The 23,292-nt window shown below is 46.0% G+C and overlaps 1 protein-coding gene across 2 annotated transcripts in view; it reads right to left on the reverse strand.

Annotated features, from left to right (window-relative positions):
* Positions 1-6,738: 6,738 nt before the first annotated feature.
* SUPV3L1 (Suv3 like RNA helicase) overlaps positions 6,739-23,292 on the reverse strand; it is an 82,185-nt gene continuing 65,631 nt past the window's right edge. For both annotated transcript variants that reach the window (XM_077454279.1, XM_077454280.1), the window contains 4 exons: positions 19,783-19,863; positions 19,391-19,567; positions 9,497-9,645; positions 6,739-7,210 (listed from right to left, as the gene is read on the reverse strand). In XM_077454279.1, the coding sequence (XP_077310405.1) occupies positions 6,802-7,210; positions 9,497-9,645; positions 19,391-19,567; positions 19,783-19,863 (816 nt within the window). In that variant the 3' untranslated portion in view covers positions 6,739-6,801. The remainder of the gene's footprint in view (positions 7,211-9,496; positions 9,646-19,390; positions 19,568-19,782; positions 19,864-23,292) is intronic.

Below are 23,292 nucleotides of genomic sequence, written 5' to 3' on the forward strand. Positions count from 1 at the left end.
CTGTTGGAGAGGAGGGGGGCAGGGGAAGCCGAGCGGTGACGGAAAAGGACGACTGTGGGCCAGAGGTGGCCAAAGATCTGTGCAGTGCCAGTGTTCTGAGAGCGCCGAGTGGGGGCGGAAAGAGCTGAAGTGCGCCGCGCTGCGCTCGGAAGTACAGCGGTGCTCAAATTAATGGCTGTGCGAGCAGCACAGCCATTAATTTGGCAGGCTGTCACTGAAACCGGCCCACTCAGCCATCGGCCCACCGGGAAACTCCCGGTAGTCCCGATGGCCAGTACATGCCTGGCTGTACTGGATTTCTGGCTTCTGGTCTAATGTGGTGGCAGCCCTGACTCACAGACTCATTTCTCACCATACATCCATTGTTGGACTTATGTATTGTATTACCGTATATACTAGAGTATAAGCCGAGATTTTCAGCCTCTTTTTTGAGGCTGAAAGTGCCCCCCTCGGCTTATACTCGAGTCATCGCCGTCTGACTGCTCGATCAGCGTATCGAGCAGACAGACGGCGGACATACTACAATTCGAAAGCCGCGCCTCCGCCTCCGCCTGTGATAGGCGGAACACTCAATTTCCCAGCAGTCAGTGTTCCGCCTATCACGGACATCCTCTCATCCTCGTACTACGGACGAGGATGAGAGGATGTCCGTGATAGGCGGAACACAGGCTGCTGGGAAATTGAGTGTTCCACCTATCACAGGCGGAGGCGCGGCTTTTGAATTGTAGAATGGCCGCCGAGAAGAGCGGCGATCCATCAGCACGGCACGGGACGGGAAGGAGGAGGCACAGGACGACGGAGGCTCGGGACGACGGCTCGGGACGGAGGAGGCTCGGGACACAGGTAGGCTGGACACACACACAAGGCTGCACGGACACACACACAGGGATGGATGGATGGATGGACACACACACACAGGGATGGATGGATGGATACACACACAGGGATGGATGGACGGACACACACACAGGGATGGATGGACGGACACACACACAGGGATGGACGGACACACAGGGATGGACAGCCATGTCTCACCCTCGGCTTATACACGAGTCAATAAGTTTTCCAGTTTTTTTGGGGGTAAATTGGGGGCCTCGGCTTATATTCGGGTCGGCCTATACTCGAGTATATACGGTATATGCTCACCTCTGAGGTACTAATGTATTGCGCCTTTTACTGGTATATCCTCTCTGCCTGTTAGCTCGTGACAGTGCCTGCCCCCTCAACTGCCACTGTTCAAATAACTTTCACATATTTTTACCCTCCCTTCTGCTGTGTTCTAATCCTGTGTGCCCCTGTGTGAGTTTTTTTTGTCTGCTATAAAGTAATACCTTGGATTGCAAACATAATTCGTTCCAGAAGAATGCTTGTAATCCAAAGCACTCGTATATCAAAGCGAGTTTCCCCATAGGAACAAATGGAAACTCAGAAAATCCGTTCCACAGCCACTGCTTGTCTATGCAGTACCGCATGTGGCCAGAGGTGCGAAGGCGCCGGAGACACTTGAGAACAGAGGGTTTACGAACGTCTCCAAGCCTCACCGCCACCCCCGCACCTCTGGCCAAATGCAGTACTGCACACAAGCGAGTCTCGATTTAAAAAAATAAATTGCTTGTATTGCGAAATTGCTCATAAACTGTTATTTGCAATCCGAGGTTCCACTGTACCTGATTTCACAGCTCTTCTCAGCGATCACATGATTGGCTCGCTCTCTCTCTCCTCTCCTGAGTGATGTCAGGGGGGAAATCTCGGCCCTGTCCGCTGCATCTATCAGAGGAGGGAGAGAATAAAGCCAGCCGATCATGTGATCTCTGATAAGAGCTGTGAAATCAGGTATAGCAGGCTTGTTTTTTATATATCAGTCAGAGAGGGGCACACAGGATCAGAACACAGAGGGGATGGTATGAACATGTGAAAGTGGCTTAGCAGCCACTTTAATGAATAGACTCCATAGCATCCACTTTAGGAATGTTCAAATAAATTGTGTGAATATTCACTTCAATTATTCATTTCCACACAGGAAAATAAGCAAACAGGGATTTCATTTTTACACAACTGGATCACTGAAGAAGTGATTTTGAACACAAGATTATTTTGAGTGAACATTTTTAACCACTTGCTGCCCGCCATATAGCAATATGACGTCGACAAAGTGGTTACGATATCCTGACTGGACGTCATATGACATCGCCAGGATATCAAGCCGGGGCATCGTGGCTATCGTTGTGGTGTGTCAGTGTCACATACTGTGACTCTGACCTAGGTAAAGAGTCTCTGACAGAGACTCTTTACCACGTGATCAGCCGTGTCCAATCACTGCTGATCATTGCAAACAGGAAGAGCCGTTGACTTGCTTTTCCTCACTCCCGTCTGTCAGACAGAACACGCTTATCCTGGAATACAATACCAAGGCTGACTAGCCTTTGTGCTCACGTATGATCTATTGAGCCGTATACATCAAAGGTCTATTAACCTAATCAAAAGCCCAAGTCTAGCTTAGAGGACAAAGTACAAGGCAATGAGTAAATGGACACAATGCCATAAGAATATACAGAAAATCTAGTACTTAGCCATGAAATATCCTTGTATTAAATCTGTGAACTACAAGCACTTTCTACATACAGTTCAAAAATGTATATTACCTATAAATATGTGTACATGTGTTGGGGGGGGGGGGGGGGGAGATTTTTGTACTTGCTAGAAAATCGTTTTTTGAAGTCCACTTAGAGATACAGGGATACAGACAGGGCCGTCTTTAACCACTTGGGATCCGCGCTATTGCCGAATGACGGCATTAGCGCGGACCTAGATTGCCGGGACTACGTCTATTGACGTCGTCCCGGTTACGAGCGGCCTGCGCGCCCCCTGAGGGGCGCGCGCGGCGCGCTCTGTGATCGGCGAGTCCGTGAGACTCGCCTGATCACCGATCCGTGTAAGGGGTCGATCCCGACCCCTTATCACGTGATCAGCTGTCAGCCAATGACAGCTGATCATGTGATAGAACGGAGCCGGTAATCGGCTAGTATTCCTCCTCGCGCTGACAGCGCGAGGAGAAAAAAAAAAAGCCGATCGCCGGCGGCCGTGTTCGGGACATCAGTCCCGATCACGGCCAGCAATTCAAGCGGACACCTGCCCCCTGCCAGTGCCCACCTGCCACCCGCAGTGCCATCCTGAAATAAAGTAAGTGCCCCCCTGTCAGTGCCACCCAGCAGTGCCCATAGTGCCCACAGTGCCACCCAGCAGTGCCCACAGTGCCACCCAGCAGTGCCCACAGTGCCACCCACAGTGCCACCCACAGTGCCACCCAAAATCTTGCCTCAAAGGTGCTGCACCCCAGTGCCGCCCATCAGTGCCCAGCAGTGCCGCCCATCAGTGCCCAGCAGTGCCGCCCATCAGTGCCACCTATCAGTGCCACCTATCAGTGCCCATCAGTCCCATCTATCTGTGGTACCTATCAGTGCCCATCCGTGCCACCCATCCGTGCCACTTATCCGTGCCACCCATCCGTGCCATCTTATCTGTGCCCATCTTTGCCCATCAGTGCCGCCTTATCTGTGCCCATCGGTGCCGCCTTATCTGTGCCTATTAGTGCCGCCTTAACTATGCCTATCAGTGCCCACCAGTGCAGCCTATCAGTGCCCACCAATGCAGCCCATCAGTGCCCACCAATGCAGCCCATCAGTGCCCACCAATGCAGCCTATCAGTGCCGCCTAATCAGCGCACTTCAATGAAGGAGAAAAATGACCCGTTTGCAAAATTTTATAACAAACTATTAAAACATGATTTTATTTATTTTTTTTTTTGCATCTTTTTTTGTTTGTTTAGCAAAAAATAAAACTCCGAGCTGTAACTAAATACCACCAAAAGAAAGCTCTATTTGTGGGAAAAAAATGATAAAAATTTCATTTGGGTACAGTGTTGTATGCCCGCGCAATTGTCATTCAAAGTGCATCAGCGCTGAAAGCTGAAAATTGGTCTGGGACTGAGGGGGGTTTAAGTGCCCAGTAAGCAAGTGGTTAATATTGATCGGACCCTGGGCAAAAATTTTCTTGGGGCCCACCTCATGCAATTTCTCTCTCCACCTGCTCTGAGACATACAACAAATAGCAGCTAGACTTAAAATCAGTTTACTGTATCAGTTCATGCAGAAATTGCAATTGGTTGCCAGCAGTTAAAGCATATCATTACTGCTTACTGACTGTTGCTAGAGGTTACAGCACACACTACGGCTCACTGATTATTTGCTAGAGGTTACAGCTCATCATCCCCTCACTGCAGGGGAGCATGATATACATATGAATGCTGCCTTTATTTACATATCAATGCCACTGACCACAGCCATTTACTTACTATTGCTGGTTATTTACATGTAAACACAGGGTCTGCAGGTGAGTCATCTGTACACAACAATAGGGCAGAGCTGGGTGGCATTAGTACCATCACTTCACACTGAGATATCGGGACACAGCACAGGACTAAAACTTCAAGGGACAAGGGAATTTAAAATGGGATAGTTGGCAAGTATGAGGCAGCTGCTTTAGGCCCCCAACAATGACAGGGCCCAGGGCAGCTGCCTCTTTTGCCCTGCCTTAAAGACAGCCCTGGATACAGATGCCTACAGAAGGACACTAGCAAACAGAAAAACTGTAAACCAACCCTAGTATACAAAGATCCTTCCTCTAAGCAGCATACTCCAGTTCATATCCCACACTACCAATAGTATGAACAGAAATACAGAGGGGTTGGAATGGTGTTCCTGAATAAACTGCTAGAAAAGGTTTTTTTTACTTTAGTAACAGAAAGCCTTTATTCTTTGTCCATTGAGGAACATCGTAATTCCCATATAGTCAGGACATCCAAAAGCAGTGAAAGTGAGGGTGGGCAACACAGGACCAACCAATCTCCAAAACACCCAGAAAAAAAAAAAATTTGGGGACCGCCTAAACAACCTAGGCCCAAATTTGAAACCGAATAAAGGTCAAGCTCTGTGTCAGAAAGGGGGACCTGCTGCTTCAACTCTACATGGTGAAATACCGCAGACAGCAAGTGTAGTGGATGTCTTCGCAGCTCTAAAAGCACTAGAGAAAGCAGGCTGATCCTCCAAAAAGTAGGGTAGCATGCATTGCATCAATAAGATCCAAAATAACCCCTTGTAATTAGTAGATGACAGCAGTAAACTTCTAGGAACAAAGGAACGTCTCTTCAGAGATAAATTATAGGAACTTTAAATCGGATTCAGGGATGGCGACAACAACCAGTAGCCTGTTCTATGGCCTCAGGGAGGTCAGAGATAGACTCTGCATTGGGATGGCACTGGGTGCCTTTTCAGGCCTCCCCCTCACACATTCATCATTATGCACAAGGATCATTCCCTTTAATAGTTGATAACCAAAAATTTTGAGAAACAATTCTATAAACCAATGTGGTATTTTGTACCGAGTCATAGTTAAAAGGATAAGATCACCTTTTGTAACAGGTTACACTCAAATTCAGGGGGGGGGGGGGGGTGCGTGTTACAAATCCACTGGCCTTTACATCCTCCTGCTCGCAAGCCGAGCCCGCCTGGCTGCATCATTCATTCACAGAGTTCTGTGAACGGAAAGCTACAAGGTGCCTTTGCTGCTGTCGGCTTGTAATTCTCAATGAACTACCTTGACAAACCAAGATATGTGTGAGCCGCTCAGGCTGTATGGGAATGAAGTCCTGTGCCCGCTGCTGTGAGTGCTGGCCGGGAAGGGAGCTTGTCTATACTCCAGGCAATGGTAGAGAGCGATGGGTGTCACGGGAGCCGCACATCGAGTCAAAGCCCACTGTGTGAAAGTGAATCGCAGTCTCAGCCTGGACCCCTGCCAGGCCACTCCCCGAGCATAGAATATTTGCATTTTAGCCTTATTAGACTCCTGCAGACTTGTTTCTTTGCTTACACTTTGCAAGAGGCTGGCCATTTAAAACCGCTTTACAACCAGATCTTCTATGGGTATTCATGTGTATGGGGCATTAGGAAGTGCATGCACAGATCAGAAAATCATACAGAAAATACAGCTTTCAAATCGATTGTACGATAATCAGATTGTTAGTACAGAGCTTTCGAGAGCCGATCATGACAGTTCACTTACGATTATCATTTAATCGGTACAGCTATCGTTGGAAAATGCAATACAAATGCATCACAACACGACATCACTTTTTCACGAATTTTTTTTTCTGTTGTACGGGAATTTTCGTGACTTTAGTAAACTCATCAGATTCAATCTGAGATTAGCATGAAAAAATAAATAAATAAAGCTTTAAACACACAACTTCTACAACCAGCCCTTCACACACCTGATATTCATTCTTTCACTGAGTGGTGGCCAATGATGCATTTAACCGCCCCTTCCACCTAGAGACCCTATCCCCATGAGTAAGTTCCAGTGGGCGAAATTAAACGTGTTGGATGCGTGACTTGGCGGGGGCCCAGTCTGAGACTGCCATTTACTATCACACAGCAGGCTTTGACTTTATGTGCGGCTCACCCACCACTCTCAATGAACTACCATGGTGCTATTTAGTAGGTACTGCATTTATTGGCGTATAACACGCACAGTAGTTCATTGAGGCCTCCTGTTAGTGTGTAAGTGCCTGTCCATACGAGGTCACTGGTGCAATGCTTTCCAGGCTCCCTATAACAAAAATTAAAACTCATCATTTAAACAGATCACTTGAAAATATCATAATAAAAAAAAAACCTGAACAACTTTGATATACAATCTTTTTATTTTGTACAATAAAAAATAAAATAAAATTGTGTTTAAATGGCACTATTTCTTCTTTCTTGTCTTTTTTAAAATGTCCATATAGTAGGTCTGTCTAGCGTGGCTTTCATGGTCATTCTGGTGTTTCGACCATTCTAGTTGAAGCTGCTTTAGCATGCTTGGTGTAAGGAGTCCATCCTTGACCAACTTGGAGGTGAGGGACCCACTTTGTGCTTCTGAATTTATTGCAGTCCGCCTACCTCCCCTGTTCCCCTTCAGTACAGTTCTTGAGTTCTCATCTGTAGGCACCTCATGAGGTAGAACAGTGCCCTCCATCACATGAAGACTAGCTGCAGCTTCTGATGCTCTGATGAGTTTAGTAATGTTATAAACGCCATTCTGAATAATTGCATCTAGCTCTTTTTGTATGGACCTTACAAGCCCAGCATGTGGAAACATATCTATAAAACGGTAACTGGGTAGAAAAAAAAAAAAGAAAAAGAAACAAAAGAAGAAATTAGGACATGATGATGTCAAAAATTAAGGCCCCATTCACGCTTGAAGCTACAAATGCTCAACATCTAAAATCCCATGGTTTTCAATTATACCTGTTCACACCTGAGTGTAACGTCTTTGCCCGAGCTGAAGTACATGGTACCATGCAATCCGGTTGCAGTATGTTTTTAAAGCAGTACATGCAGTACTTTTGGTACGGTCTACTGGGATTCCATCCAGTCAAAATAAAGGGGCTCAAATCGCACTGCACCACATGCAATTTGCACAGGAATGCGCAGTGCATTCCTGTGCGATTCCTGCCATGATCTGGCCCTTAAACAAATTTTGTTGCAAATTCCCACCTTTTTTCTGTTCTGAAGAAAATACTGTTTATTTCATCAAGTCCCTTCAAGACTGATTCCTGAATGGGAAGGTAAACCTTCATTATAATCACCTGATGAACTTTCAGTGGCCTAATGAGGGCAGCTGCATTATCTGCATACCTTTAGGGCCCGTCCACACCATATGCAGTGCAGTGCTTTTTTTCTGCATCAAAAAGGCCTTGGAAAGTAGGTTATATGGGTTCCAATGGTGTAATTCACACCAGTGCAGTGCGTTACAGTGCTTTTGAGTTCCAGGAAATAAAAAAGTACAACATTCAGCTTTTTTCATGCACAGAACTGTACTGGAACATGTTAAAGCATGAAAATGCACCAGAACCCAGTCCAAAAATGGGACACCCCCCCCCCCAAAAAAATAAATAAAAAAAAAACAGGACAATAAGCAGAAAAAAATTTAATCTGGAATGCATCCAGAAATACATGAAAAACCGGAATACATAAAAAACAACAAATAAAAACAGCAACGCATGTGGAATGGATCTAGAGGACTTTTTTGTGGTGTGAACGGGCACTTAGATGGCAAGCCTTGCATAACCAAAAATGAAATTCCTACTGTAGGGGTTGCTTAAAATTTTACTTTTCTTTTTTTAGTAGACTTCTCAGAAAATCACTAATCTGTGAAGCAGAAAAAGACACTCCTGGGGGTATTCTCAAAGGCCAATAAATTGCCATATTACACTGAATTTTATTCAGTGTAAAATGACAGCTAGGTGGGAGCCCTCTTATCCTGGGTGCATGCCATATAACCACCTCCCAGGATCGGCTGTGCTCATCGGCCTGCTGCCAGCACCATGTCATTGCTGTGACCAATCACAGCAGATCACATGACATTTGTACACAATGAATGGCTTGATTTCATGTCATTCCTTGTGTACTATAGTGTTGATATTTCAGCGATTGGTCAGTGATCACATGGTACAGACAGGGCCAATCAAAGCCCATCTGTACCATGTAATTAGCTGTGGCCAATCACAGCTACTCACAACACTAAATTAATGAATTTTATTCAGAAAAAAAAAAAAAAAATAAAGAGTTGCTTATAAGTGAAATTTACTTTTATAAGCAAATCATAGTGTGTAGAGTAATAAAAAAATAAATAAATCACGATCACTGCTGTATTGCTCTGGTCACTGTATGTAAAAAAAAAAAAAAAAAAAAAAAAAAAAAGAAGAAGTGATAAATAAATTCAACTTTTTTTTTTTTTTATACAGTATCCCTGATCACCGTCACACCAGTTATATGATAATGCTGTACTGCACTGGTGACAGTATGTATTTTTTTCTAAATTGTGGACAAACCTGTGTGTTTCAATTTTTTATTATTTTTAATTGTGACCAAAAAAAAATCTTACCATGGCTGTTACTAAATACCTTGGTGTGTCTACTTTCCAAAAAGGGGTCATTTGTACTATTCTGGCATTTTGGACCTCAAGAAATGAGGCCGTCACAGTAATTTAAATATAAAAAAAGAAAAAAAAAATATATATTTTAAAAAAACACATACACCATATCTATAACTTTCCTACAAACCAAGCAATATACAGTGCACCTGGAAAGTATTCAGAGCGCTTCACTTTTTCCATATTTTGTTATGTTGCAGGCTCAGCCTTATTCCAAAATGGATTAAATTCATTATTTTCCTCACAATTTTACAAATACCCCATAATGACACTGGAAAATAAATTTGTTTAAGGCCTATTCCTCTCCTGAAGGTGGCATAACAACCCAATGGTCTAAAGAGAGAAGCTGTGTCAGCTGCAGCAGAATGCAGGATGATTTTTTTTAATTTTAAATTTTTTTTTTTTAAACATAAAGGCACTACCAGATTTCTTCTTGTTTTGATTAGGTAATTGCAACAGGACTCACCTTAACCACAAATAGAGATCCAAGATATCATGAACAGATTCCAGATGCATTAAGTCTTTAATGCTTTTGGGAGAGGAAACCGGCCAGCGTACATGCTTACAGATCCACTGGAAAGTTAGAGGCTCATTCCTGCTGAACTGTCGTGCAAACTAGACAAGAGGAGAGAAAAAAAAAAAAGAAAGAAGGATTTTTTTACTTGCCTGTAAAATACTTTTCTTGAAGTACAGTACAAGATACACACTAATATTCCTACACACAGGGTAATATGCAGCCACTTTCAGATGACTGGCAGACAATCAGAACTTTGAACAGCCCATATAACTACTCCAACTCTCAGCAGCCCTGGTTTTGTAGCAAGCAATTAGAGGAAAACACCAGGCAGAGGGCAGGGTTGCCCGTGTCCTGTAAAGTGTATTTCCAAGGAATTTTTTACAAGTAAAAAATAAAAATAAAAATCCCTTTTTCCTAATCGTAGAGGACAGGACACAAGCTCCACCAGCCATAGGCACTGGAACATCCCCAAGCAATACTACTGTGGGGTACCCAAAACAGCAAATGTTGCCATTAGGCCCACAAAGCAATAAACATAGGAATCTGCATCCAACTTGGATAGCACCTTGTGCCCAAACTGGTGTCCACAGAAGCCCGAATGTCAACTTGATAAAAACCTAACAAATGTGTTAACAGAAGACCAGATAGCCACCTTGCAAATCTGATAAACAGATGTCAGATACCAAAAAACCCATGAGGCACCAAAAGAAGAACCATGCTCTTCGAGGCATAAATATTAGAAATAACCTGCTTAATTGACCCAGCAATGAGGGAACAAGACACAAGGAGCCCCAGTGAGAACCCTCTGGCAAGACAAAAAAGTGAATATCCAAGCAACAGATAGAAGCAGTCGCTGAGAGGTAAACCTGTACTACACTTTCCACAGCCAAACAATGGAGGGAAAAGGTTTTGGAATAATTAAAAGCAGGGCAAAGGGATCAGAGTTATAAAAACAACCTTGTTCCTATTAAAACACAAGGAAAGACTATTACCAACGTGACAAAAACAAACACACACACAAACACACACACAAACACACACACAAACACACACAAACACACACACACACACACCCTGAAAGTAGGGACTATCATTGGACTCACAAGGGGACTCTGGAGAGCCAATAAAGCCAGAATAAGATCCCATGGAGACACTGGGGGACAAATAGGACTATCCACTGTACAATAGCTCTGGTCAGAGAATGAAGGCCTCTGAAAGAAAATACCTAGGACTGAAATTTGACCCATGAGGGTACTCAAGGCCAAGCACTGATCCAGACTGGAGAAAAGACAGGATACATTCCACAGGGTACCCTAAGGAAGCAAATTGCTTCCCTCACACAATGTAAAGTGAGCCCATGTGCAATGACAGATTTCTAAAAAGTTCTCCGACCCTTATAACAGGTCAGGACAGTTGGGGAAGAATCCTGAGGGAACCACTTGGCAACTCGATTAGGTGCTCCCTTTCGCCAAAGAGTGCTTCCTGCCCTCCAAACCATTACGAGCAGACAGAGCTAATATGAGCCCTTTTTACCCCAAACAATGTACACAGAGAAGATGTGAGGTAAACGCCAAAGGAATAACTGTTTATTGAAACTCAGACACATACTTTATACTCCACAGGAGGATATACCCCTCCTGGTCATATTACACTAACAATACAAACTGTAAAATGGGAAAATTAGCATAGCCAAAACAGCCAACACATACTATAAACATTAAAGTGGTTGTAAACCCCATTCATGAAATCCGACCCGGTCATATATATCTGTAGTGTTTACTTATCTCTCTCCAAAGCTCTAAGTCCTGTGTCTTTGCATTTCTCTTATCAGCATGATAACTTCTAATAAGTTTTCTGACACAGGAGATAAAAGCAGCTGGAAATTTGTTGCAGGGAGGGAACTTACACATATATAAGCAGAGAGATTTTGTCTATTCGTACTGCAACTGTCTTTGTTCCTCTGCCTCTGTGGGGTGGGGGTGTGCCTTTCCTCCAATCAGTGCTCACACAGTGTATGCCCAGAATCCACAGCACTGCTGAAACAGGAAGAAACATTTCTACCACCATGTGGACTTTCTAAAGAATGTAGAAAGCTGAAGACAGCAGATATACATGTAAAACGTATGTAGGGAGATGTGTTTAATCTCGGTGCATCATCTGAGGGCATTCACTTCACTGGGTATAGCAGAGGGTTTACATCCACTTTAAGTTAAACTAGCCACATGGGTGACTCACCCACCCAGACTATTCGGCACCAAGCCGTCCACCCTGGATAGAAAGTACATTACCATAAACATACATCCCACAATGGTTGGATAACAAGGTACAGTGGAATATCAATCACCTCTGCAAGAGATGATCAGACAGGACCAATAGGTGAAAGACACTTATGAGTTACACTATGGGTGAGACCTACTTAAAATAAAACACATAGCAGTAGACCCCAGACAGGTGGCTGAAGCCGATATTAACGTCTGCTATGAGTCTCAGTGTGAAGCAGTCATTGTTGGTAATGGGGCATCTAGGCCCTAAACATGGCCCCCGGGCCTAGATTCCCAGAGTCTGTGTTTATGGGAGACATGGACTTGAATCCAAAGTAACATTACTCCAAGGGTCCCCCAGGCATGTACCTCCCAAAGAGCAGTGCTCCCTTAAAAGCCAGGGCCCATAGTCAGTAGAGGCTAGCCTTAAAGTGGTGTTGCCCCCCAAAAAATAAAACTACTTAAAAATCTTAAAAAAAAAAAAAAAAAAAATAATTGGCAAAAAAAAAATTTTTTACTCACCTCTAAATACCGGTTGCTAGGGGGTCCCTCGTAGTCTGCCTTCTTCATTGCCCGGGCTGGTGACATCACTTCCCCTCGCGCCGCACATTCACCTGGGACCTGTCACGTGTCCCAGGTGACTGTACGGCGTATCACGGCACCCTGCGCCGCTCGCGCATGCGCAGTGGGTGCCCGGCTGTGAAGCCACAGCCGGGTGCCCACAGTATGCATGACGGCGCCGCGAGCGGAGCGGGGAGCGAGGGGGGGGGCTTCGTTCCCCCGCATCGCTGGAACCCGGGACAGGTAAGTGTCCGATTATTAAAAGCCAGCAGCTGCAGTATTTGTAGCTGCTGACTTTTAATTTTTTTTTTTAGGGGGTACCCCACTTTAAGTCCCCTACAAAAGCCTCTGTCCCAGGTGAGTCTGTCACAGTCTCCAAGAAGCCGGATATAAAAGTACAATGGTCTTCTAGACCATTCAGTTACACCAGGATCACCAAAATGCTCTTTGCTCGACCCTGTGGAGCAACCTAGGAAGAATACTTACTGAAGGGAAAGACTAGAACAGCCCAAATTGATCCAACAGGGTAACCAGCGTGTCCACTGCAAAGGCACGAGGGATCTCTGGTCATGGCCATGAACCTGTCCACCTTGTTGAGGGCTGCCAGAAGATCCATTACCGACATTCCCCATCAATGACTAGAAAAATCCACATACAACCAGAATGTGTGTCTTTCAGCCCAGGTGAGAATCAAGTTCTCTTTCAGCTGCACAACTTTTGGTACTGCTTTGATGATTGATGTAAGCCACAGTTGTGGTTTTGTCCTACTGAAATCTTTTCAGTCGCCTCTAAAGTCAATCTGTCCCCTGCAGAATGGCCATTCACTCCAGAATGTTGATGGCAAAGTCTGGATTCCCTCAATGGAGAAGTCCCCTGAGCACTCTCAGATCCAAGGATTCCTCCTCAGTCCGACAGGCTGGAATTTGTTGGGAGAACTGCCCAGATTAACAAGAGAAATTATGTCCCGACTGCAGAATGGGTGTTCCAGAGACTGGGGTAGTTTGATCCTCACAGTTAGAACACCAAGCTGCTGGGGCCTGGAGTGAAACTGGGTAAACCTCACTGCCTTGAAGAGGGCAACCATCAAGCCTAGAAACGTCCATAGGAAACTGGACTGATAAAGCATTTGAGAGAAGAGACCTAACATGCGACTGAAGGGTGCATACTGTTCCCGAGGAAGAAATACCCAAGCTTGGGCTGTTTTATATACTAGGCCTTGGCACTGCAAGTGATAGGTCAGAGCCAAGGCAGACTTCTAGGATCTGAGAATCCATCAACAGCTCTGAGGTGTCTGCATTGCCTGCTGTGAATTGGCAGATGGCCTGGGCAGAGTACACTGCTTCCCCAGACCATCAAAATATCCATAAAAACCTGCATATCTGGACTGACATATGGGCCAGACAAAGTTTGGTGCAGAGGGGAGAGCCAAGTCTCGTGGTGTATCCACTCATTTCCCGCACCGTTCCTTGGATCTGCAAGTATATAAAAACTGACCCGGAGGGATGCTTTCTGTTCCTAAGGGGCAAGATCGGTGGCATCGATGTGACCCTGGCGAACATGTATGTCCCTAACAGTCACCAGGACCACTTCATCACAAAAATGATAGACACACTGCTAGAGTTCTCTAGGGGCCAACTGCTAGTAGGTGGAGATTTCAATATCTTATCGATCCCCACGGAAGATACGTCTTCCGGACACTACTCAATTACACCTGGTATTGGGAAGCGTATTGCTTGCGCTTTAAACGACACAACTGATTGACGCCCGGAGACTCCTTCATCCGACAGAAAGGGACTACACCTTTCACTCCACACCACATAAAGCAATAATCGAGGATTGACTACTTCCTAATCCCTCATTCCCAACTACATGCAATTAGGGACACATTGATTGGGTCTATTACGTGGTCTGACCATGCCCCTGTTCTATTGTCGTACGCCCGCACTGATGTTTTCACTTCCAGATCGAGGACCTGGAGATTAAATGAAAGTCTTCTCCAGGACGAAGAAGTACATAAAGATGTAGCCAGGGAACTGGACTGTTACTTTTAGACCAATGACACTCCTGACAGTAATCCCAGCATCGTATGGGAAGCCCACAAGGCGGTGATCCGCGGGGTGCTAATTAAGCATGGATCACGCGTTAAGAGGCAGCACTCTATACAGATGACGTTGCTTCTTAGTGACCTAAACCTTGCTGAGGCCCGACACAAGCATGCTCAAACTCCCGCCCTGGAGACGGAAATCCTGCTCTTATGCAAAAAATTGCGGTAAGCTTCTAGCCAAATCCCTAAGAGACCCGGTATTAGCAAACTATATACCGCATATTATGGCGCCCTCCGGCTAGAAAAAACACACTCTCACAAAATGCAGCAAGAGAGTTTAAAGAAATCTATGCACCCCTCTACAACTTTCAGACCCCTGCCCCCCCAATCCCCCCCCACAATCCCAGATAGAGGACTATTTGACCAGTACAGGCATGCCCAGACTGTCCACGGAACCTCAGCAATCAGGGCCACTAAATTAGGGAAAGCGCCAGGGCCAGATGGACTCACTGCACAGTACTATAAAACCCAACTGCCGTCCCTAGAGAAATTTATGCACAAACTTCAACTCACTGGGCTCAGATATAACATTTCCCAGAGACACTCTATCGGCACATATCGCAGTGATCCCCAAAGAAGGCAAGGATCTTACCACATGCGGGAACTATAGACCGATCTCCGTACTCAACACAGATCTCAAAATGTTCACAAAATTACTGTCTACCAGGATCAAACTTTACCTTCTGTCCCGGATTCATTTGGACCAGGTTGGATTTGTCCCAACCAGGGAGGTGAGGGACAACAACCTTCTGCATGTGGTCAATAAGAACAAGATTCCCTGCGTCGTCTTAACTACGGACGCGGAGGCGGCCTTTTACAGGGTGAACTGGCAATTCATGACCTCCGTTCTGAAACATATAGGGTTGGGCAACACCATGTTACATTGAATAAAAACTCAATCTATGGTGACCCATCAGCGCGTGTTCAGGCCAACGGGATTCTATCGGACTTATTTTGGATTAAGAAAGGAACACGCCAGGGCTGCACATTATCTCCGCACCTTTTCGGGCATAGGAGTCCCCTTGCGTTTCCTCACAGCCCTCCAATCCAGTTTTAAATTTAAAATGGACAAACTTGGCCCTGAAATACCTTGGCACATTTATCCCCCCCCCCCCCCCCAAATTTCTCAGACATTCCCCCTGAATTTTCCTCCACTGCTGGTTGCTGTTCGAGCCCAGCTTACCAAATGGCACACAGGGGTTCCATTCTTGGTTTGGGAGATGCAATATCCTTAAGATGTGCATCCTCCTCAAATTTCTATACCTTCTACAAGCCCTCCCAATCCAAATCCCCTCTAGTTATTTTGACCAGACCAGATCTCAGTTTTTCGATTTCATATGGGCACATAGGAGGCCTAGACTCAACAGACAGCTTATGTTGCCCAAACAGTTTGGAGGCCTGGCAGTACCAGACCTCCGCAAATATCACCAGGTGACTCACCTGACCTAACTTATCGACTGGAAAAGTCACCAAACCACTAAACATTGGACCCGACTTGAACAGACTCAGTGTGCAATACCCTGAACAGGGCCCCTTGGTGACATAACGCACTACCAAAAGACGTGAAGAACCACCCCCTGATAGGTACAACCACGCGAATATGCTCAACCCTCTTTACACGCTCATGCCTTATGTCACTCGATTCCCCGATACGCCCGATCTTGGGAACCCCGGAGTTTGTTCCGGGATACACAGATCCCATCTTCTGCTCCCTGAGGACGTCTGGATATTTCCAAGCGTCCCATTTCCTCGTAAACAGAAAGTGGACATCCGCCACTGATCTCATGAATCCAGACGGCCCCTTCCGTTTAGGCTACTGGAGGGATCTCCAACTTTGCCACTTTCTTAAATCAATACTCCCACCCAGTAGCTCTGACCAATATTTAACCACTTTAGAGAACTTTTGCTCAGAGGAGGGCATTATGCCCCATACCCTATCGGCCACCTATCAATTGTTAATTACGCCACCGGATGACCACCACCTTTGATGCCTAGATGCGTGGGAAAGGGAGTTGCAGTGCACCTTCACGACACCTCAAAGACAAAATATCCTTCACTTCATGTATAGATCCTCCATCTGCACAAAAACTCAAGATACCAACTACAAAATAGTCACCAGATGGTACAACACCCCTGCAAAATTACAAAAGATCTTCCCTTCCTCCCCAGACCGATGCTGGAGATGCTAGGAAGAACGGGGAATGATCCTCCACATCTTCTGGACCTGCCCCATTCTGGAGCGGTTCTGGAAGACTATCCAGCTTACGGTGCAGAGGTTCACTAAGCGCCCCATAACGGCAGCTCCAGCCCTTTTCCTACTTCATGTCTCTAACAGCTCACGTAAAACCTTCAAAAAATCATTGATCCCTCACTTAGACGTGGCTAAGGCCTGCATTCCCATATACTGGAAGTTCACACAATCTCCAACTATTGGCCTGTGGCTTAGAAAGGTGGAGGAGATAAAAAAAAAAAAAAAAAAAAAAAAAGAGGATCTAATCCTCATGGCCTGCGATCAAAGCGAACGGTTTACCAAGACATGGTCCATTTGGAACATGTTCATCTTCTCAGATGAAGGTCGGGCCCTTCTGGAGAGTGATACACCAGATTAGAACAATTCTTTAGAGAACGACTGATGTTCGGATAGGATGATTGGTGGTCAGTGGTACCAGCCTATGGTCGTGACTGGGGCTGGGCACGTTGGATGCAACCCTGCCCCCCCCCCCTTTCCCTCTGGCATCCCCCCCCCCCCCCTGCTCCTTACCTCTTGCTGCCCCCCCTCCTTTTCCGTTTCTTCTCTGTCGCTAGCGGCTTAGGTATGTGGGGACCTATTGGGTGCCCCATGGGCCTATGCTGCTCCGCTTCTACATGAAATTGGGAAAAAAGGGACGCGATTCACAGAACCATCCTGTGGTCCAAGAGATCCCTCTGCAGTAAGATACCTCCCATCACAGCTAGGGGCAGAGTTGATTGCAATTAACACGTTTCTCCATCCAGGAGATACTTGATGTTGGGTTTGTTTGACGTTTAAAAGACTATTGTTCTTTACTCATAATTGTATATCCCATATATGTCATGTGGGGTTGCTCAGCTTATTGTATACCATGGTATCTTTTGCATATGTTACTTTTGGATGTTGTATTTCGTGTGTCTTTGCAGAGAATCAGCCAAGCAGTTAAAAGAACTGGAAGGACAGACGGACATACACTTTGGCTTCCTGCAGCTAGTCCTTGTACAAAATATTGTGTACACGCAGGTGGACCAAAAATACATTAGTAGGCTTCTTGGATTGTTTAAGAAAACCCATGCTAGAGACCTTCGGACCAGAAGGTGGAGGTGGTTCCAACTTCTAACAAGTGTGCACAAAGTCCACCAAAATTACAATAGTTTAAGATTTTCTAATAGAAATATCCGAGTGCATTTACCCCCTTTAATGCCAGCAGATCCCATCAGAGTAGAGCATGGGTCAGCAATCAGTAGATCACGGCCAGATGACTGCTAGATCGCGGTCTGGGCCGCCATCTCATCTTGGAGCTGTAGTAGGGAGTAGGAGCAGTATAAGCAGAGGTCTCCTCTGTAAGTGCTGGCTCCTGTCCCAAGCAGAATAATAGCAACTCCACCTCTTATCCCAGCTATCAGTCTCCAGAGTGGTGCCAGCAGCAGCAAAGAAGAGATCTTCAGGTCACCCACTTTAGCTGCAGTGGCCAGGAGTGTAAAAATTCTGCAGGCGCAGCAATAATTTTACACCCTGTCATGGTTGGTGGGTGTAGAACATGCCAAACATGACCTATTCAAGTGAATTAGGCCACTTTGCAAGTGTCCTGCAACCTTGTGCAGTACAGCAAACGGGGGGTTAATGCAGGCAGCGTTATTGCTCTCTCACCACCTGCTTTAATCCCGCAGAAGCATGCGGTTGTGGAGCACCTGCAGAGTGGCTCCCTTTACTTGAATGGGTTGCAATTGGCAAGCAGTAGCACCCACTAAAAGCAACAGGGGGCTTAATTCCTGCTGTAGCATGTATATACCTTTGGCTGCTGCCTTAGCAGCTAAATGGGGTAGGGATCAGCTCTACAATTGAAGCAATTCCTTTCGAGATAAAAAGAAAAGATGTAGCAGAATACTTGAATCTCTATCACTATGTGCTGGTCTGCTCCTAGTCCCATTTAACTTGTGCCTGACATCCCCCACTAGATCCCTTGGTGGGAAGGGACCCTCAAGTGAAAGAAGGGGCTGAGCCCCAAACGTATCACTCCATGGCTCTAGATGTATCATACCAAGGAGAGATTATTAGTCCTCTGCTTTATCATCTTCAGAAAGGTATACCCTCTTCCAACATAAAAGGGATTTTCAGGGATAGGGCTCCATGGCCCTGGACAGCACCCTGTGGCTAACTGCTGCACCAAGGGTGTGTGCCAAATGCAGAGTCCAGTGCCACATCTTTCATGTGGTGGGGTCCCAGGTTGGTCATTACGGCTACTGCCACAGGTCACCGATGCAGAAGCTGCAGAAGGCAACAGTGGCCTAGGGCTAGTCACGATCAGTGAAAGATCTCTCCAGGTAGAATATGGAAGCAAAAAGCCAGCCAGAAACCATCTCACAGTGGACAGAAGTCACCCTTCACCTAAGGACATCAAAAAAAAAAAAAAAAAAAAAAAAAAAAAGAAGAATGGATTGCTGGGAGTGTGAGGGGTTTTATGGGCTGTCCAAAGTTGTGCTTGCAAGCATCCAAATACATAAAGGTACCTGCATATGGTCTTGTACTGGTGCAAATTACAAAATGACAACCTGGTTGTTGCTGGCAACTCAGAAGCCTCAATTTCTGCAGATTACCAAAATCATGCACTAAGTAAGTGAACTAACAAAAAAGGGAAAGATAAAAACAGCAAGGAACACGTGCCATTCTATATGGAAGTTACTAACCTTTAGCAGTGAAGTGCACACAAAGGGCAGTTTGCAATTTATTGGAGCAGTGCAAAACACATATCGTGCCCTTAAGTTTAATGGTATGTGTTGGATCATGTCAGCTACAAATTTGAAGTCTTCAATATTGCACACAAAATAATGTCCATCAACCTGAGACAAACTTACAAAGATGTCCTACAAGAAAAGGAGAAGCAAAGGGAGACTGTAAATGCTATTATGCACATAATACACAAAAAAAATAGCTAAGCATGATACAGATGCCAGCCTCCCACTGCAAACAATTCACATACAGTGAGAATATTTTGTGATGGTCACCTTCCATGTATGACGATTTAAACCCCGCCCTTATATGTACATAGACATTCAAAATCACAATCTTAGATACTTACTATGAGATTGGACAGAGTGGCATCAGGAAGGTGATACGCAAACATCTCTATTTGCTCAGCTGTGGGATGCAGTCCTGCAGCCTGGAGAATGTAAAAGAAGTGTTGTAAAGATGTACAAAATGATAATGCATAATTTTTAACATGAGTTATACATTATTTTTTTTTAGCAGAGATACAACGGAATAAAATGGCGGTCATTGCAATTATTTGTCACGCGGCATTTTGCATGTGTGCGTGACCAACGCACGCGTTCACCTTTGCATGCTAGCACAGGGAGACGGCGGCACTTTTTTTTTTTTTTTTTTAACCACTTCGCGCCCCAAGCCAATTCATGTAAAAATCATCTTTATTTTTTATAAACTTACTCAGAACCCCCAAACATTATACATGTTTTTTAGCAGAGACCCTAGGGAATAAAAAGGCGGTCGTTGCAACTTATGTCACACTTTCTTTGTGCATCGATTTTTCAAACGAAAAAAAAAAAAAAGTTTAATGAAAAAAAGGATTTTTTCTACTCGCCGTAAAATCCCTCTCTCTGTAATTCACCGACCGACACAGCTCCTCTCTTATCCATTGGGTTGTTTGCCCTATTACTAGGAGATACCAGGCATTAGCTCCAACACAATACTCAGAACTCTTAGCTCCACCCAGGGGGCGGTCCCCCAGGCAACAACCCCCCAGTCCGCCAGACGGACCTCAGTAAATCAACAAGCAGTATAACGTAAAGAGAAAAAAAGAAGGGGTGGGTGCTGTGTCGGTTGGTGAATTACAGAGAACAGGATTTTACGGTGAAAAAAAGCCTATTTTCTCTTATATTCACGACCGACAGCTCCTCTCTTAGCCATTGGGACGTCCCCAAGCAGTGCCAAACGAGGGGTGGGAAAAACAGCATAAAAACATCATCCACCATGGCAAGTGGGAACTAGTGAAACTCTACCCACAAAAAACAACTGTGCGTGGAAAAACCACAACAAAAAACAGAGTACCCTCAACAGGAGTGATCACCCAAAACTGCGGAAGTAATGCAACAGTGCATTAACTTAAGAGTACTGTGTTTTTATCGAAAAGCAGGAAAAATATATTGCATATTGAATTGCAACTATACGGCCGCCTGCAAAACTTTGCGGCCAAAACAGGCATCAGCCAATGCACTGACATCTACCTTGTAGAACTTGGTAAACGTGTGGACAGATGACCAGGTCGCCACTTTACACACCTGAGCGACAGACGCTTGGTGTCGGAAAGCCCAACACGTTCCGATTGCCCTTTTGGAGTGGGCCGTGACCGGAAAGGGGGGCACCTGCCCCTTCAAGGCATAGGCTTGTACCACAATCTGTCTGATCCACCTGGAAATGGTGGCCGATGAGACCGCCATGCCTTTCTTTGGACCAGCCACCGAAAACAAACAGTGAGTTTGACTTCCGCAAGGGAGCCGTGGCAGACAAATACACCTCCAGAGCACGAACCACGTCCAGAGCGTGAAGGGCCAACTCCTTAAGGTGCTTCGGCTTAGGACACAGAGATGGTAATACAATGTCCTCATTGATATGAAAATCTGAGACCACTTTCGGTAGAAAAGATGGTTGCGGACGCAACACCACCTTATCCTTGTGGATAAGCAGATAGGGCGACTTGCAGGACAAGGCCGCCAGTTCTGAAACCCTCCTGGCCGATGTAATGGCCACTAGAAAGACCACTTTCTGGGAAAGAGTCAACAGGGGAATCTCCCTGATATTTTCAAATGGTGGTTTTTGAAGCGCCGACAACACCAGGTTCAAATCCCATGAGGGCAACAGTGGACGCACCGGAGGGAGTACATGTCGTACCCCCTGAACGAAGGTACTCACCAAGGAGTGAGATGCCAGGGGTCGCTGAAAAAAAGACAGCAAAGGCTGAAATTTGCCCCTTAATGGTGCTTAGAAGAAGATTACCGTGCTCTCCACATAGTTGGGATCACTGAGTCCGACAGACCCCGGTTCCTCAACACCTGGCTCTCAATAGCCATGCTGTTAAAGCCAGCGATGGTAAAGCAGGATGGAGAATCGGACCTTGACACAGAAGGTCCTCTCGCAACGGCAGTCGCCAGGGAGCATCTGCCACCAGATGCAGCAGGTCTGCGTACCAAGGACACTGAGGCCAATCTGGGGCAACCAGTATCACTGGGATCCCCCCGGCTTCCACTCTGCGAAGCAGGCGTGGTAACAGTTTCAGTGGAGGAAAGGCATAGATCAGCTGGTACTGATCCCACAGAGCCACCAGCGCGTCTGATGCGTCTGCCCACGGATCTCTTGTCCTGGACACAAATCTTGGCACCTTCCAATTGAGACGGGAGGCCAGCAGATCCACGTCTGGTATGCCCCACTTCTGGCAAAATAACCTGAATATCTCTGGATGCAATGCCCATTCTCCTGGGTCCAGCATCTCTCAACTCATATAGTCCGCCAGCCAGTTCTCCACTTCCGGGATGTAAATGGCCGACAGGGCCGGTACGCGTCGCTCTGCCCACCAAAGTATGTGAGTGAACTCCTGTACATCGGCTGAGCTTATTGTTCCCCCTTGGTGATTGACGTATGTCACCGCAGTGGCGTTGTCTGACTGGATCCTGATCGGATGTCCTTGCAGTCTCATCGACCATGTGGAGAGGGCACAGCCTGATCGCTGTCAAATCGAGCAGATTGATTGGCAACTTGGATTCTTACATCGACCAGAGGCCCTGAGCCAACTGCACCCCCATCACTCCACCCCAGCCAGATGGACAGTGATCACAACGGATGCCAGTCTATCTCAGAGGTAGGAATGATTTTCCTGACTGAATCACCAGGGACCTCAACCACCAGATCAGTGAGTCTCTGACTGGCTCACCTGGATCTGTCGATCCAGGGACAACTGAGATTTGTCCCATTTTGTCAAAATCTCCTTCTGCAGGACTGGTGTGGAACTGGGTATAAGGCACTGCCTCAAAGGAGGCTACCATGAGGCCCAGTACTCGCATGCAAAAGCAGAGCGAGGACTACTTGCGGTTCATCAGCAGTTTTACAGCGGATCTGAGAGTCTGCAGTTTGTCTGAAGGGAGAAACACTCGCTTCCATGGAGTTCAGCAGTAAGCCTAAGTACTCCAGACACTGGGTCGGTACGATCACCGACTTCTTTAGGTTCAACAGCCATCCAAAGTCTTGCAGGGTCTGCATGGCGATTGCCACATCCTCCTTAATTCTGAGGCAGAAGATGCCCTCAGGAGGAGATAGTCTAGGTATCCCACGTTGCCGTAGCAACGCCAAAACTGTAGCCAATACCTTGGTAAAGACTCGGGGGGCTGATGCCAGACCAAAAGGAAGAGCCACAAACTGGTAGTGGGCTTTCCTGACTGCAAACCGCAGAAATTTTTGATGCCGAAGGCATATGGGTATGTGCAGGTACGCATCCTGGATGTCTAAGGACGCCAGGGAGTCCCCTTGATGGAGTGCAGCAACTACTGAGCCAACCGATTCCATTCTGAACCTCTGCACTTTT

Source organism: Lithobates pipiens, unplaced genomic scaffold, assembly GCF_037356315.1.
Source record: "Lithobates pipiens isolate NorthernLeopardFrog02 unplaced genomic scaffold, aLitPip1_a1.2 Scaffold_25, whole genome shotgun sequence".
In the NCBI taxonomy this organism is placed as follows: domain Eukaryota; kingdom Metazoa; phylum Chordata; class Amphibia; order Anura; family Ranidae; genus Lithobates; species Lithobates pipiens.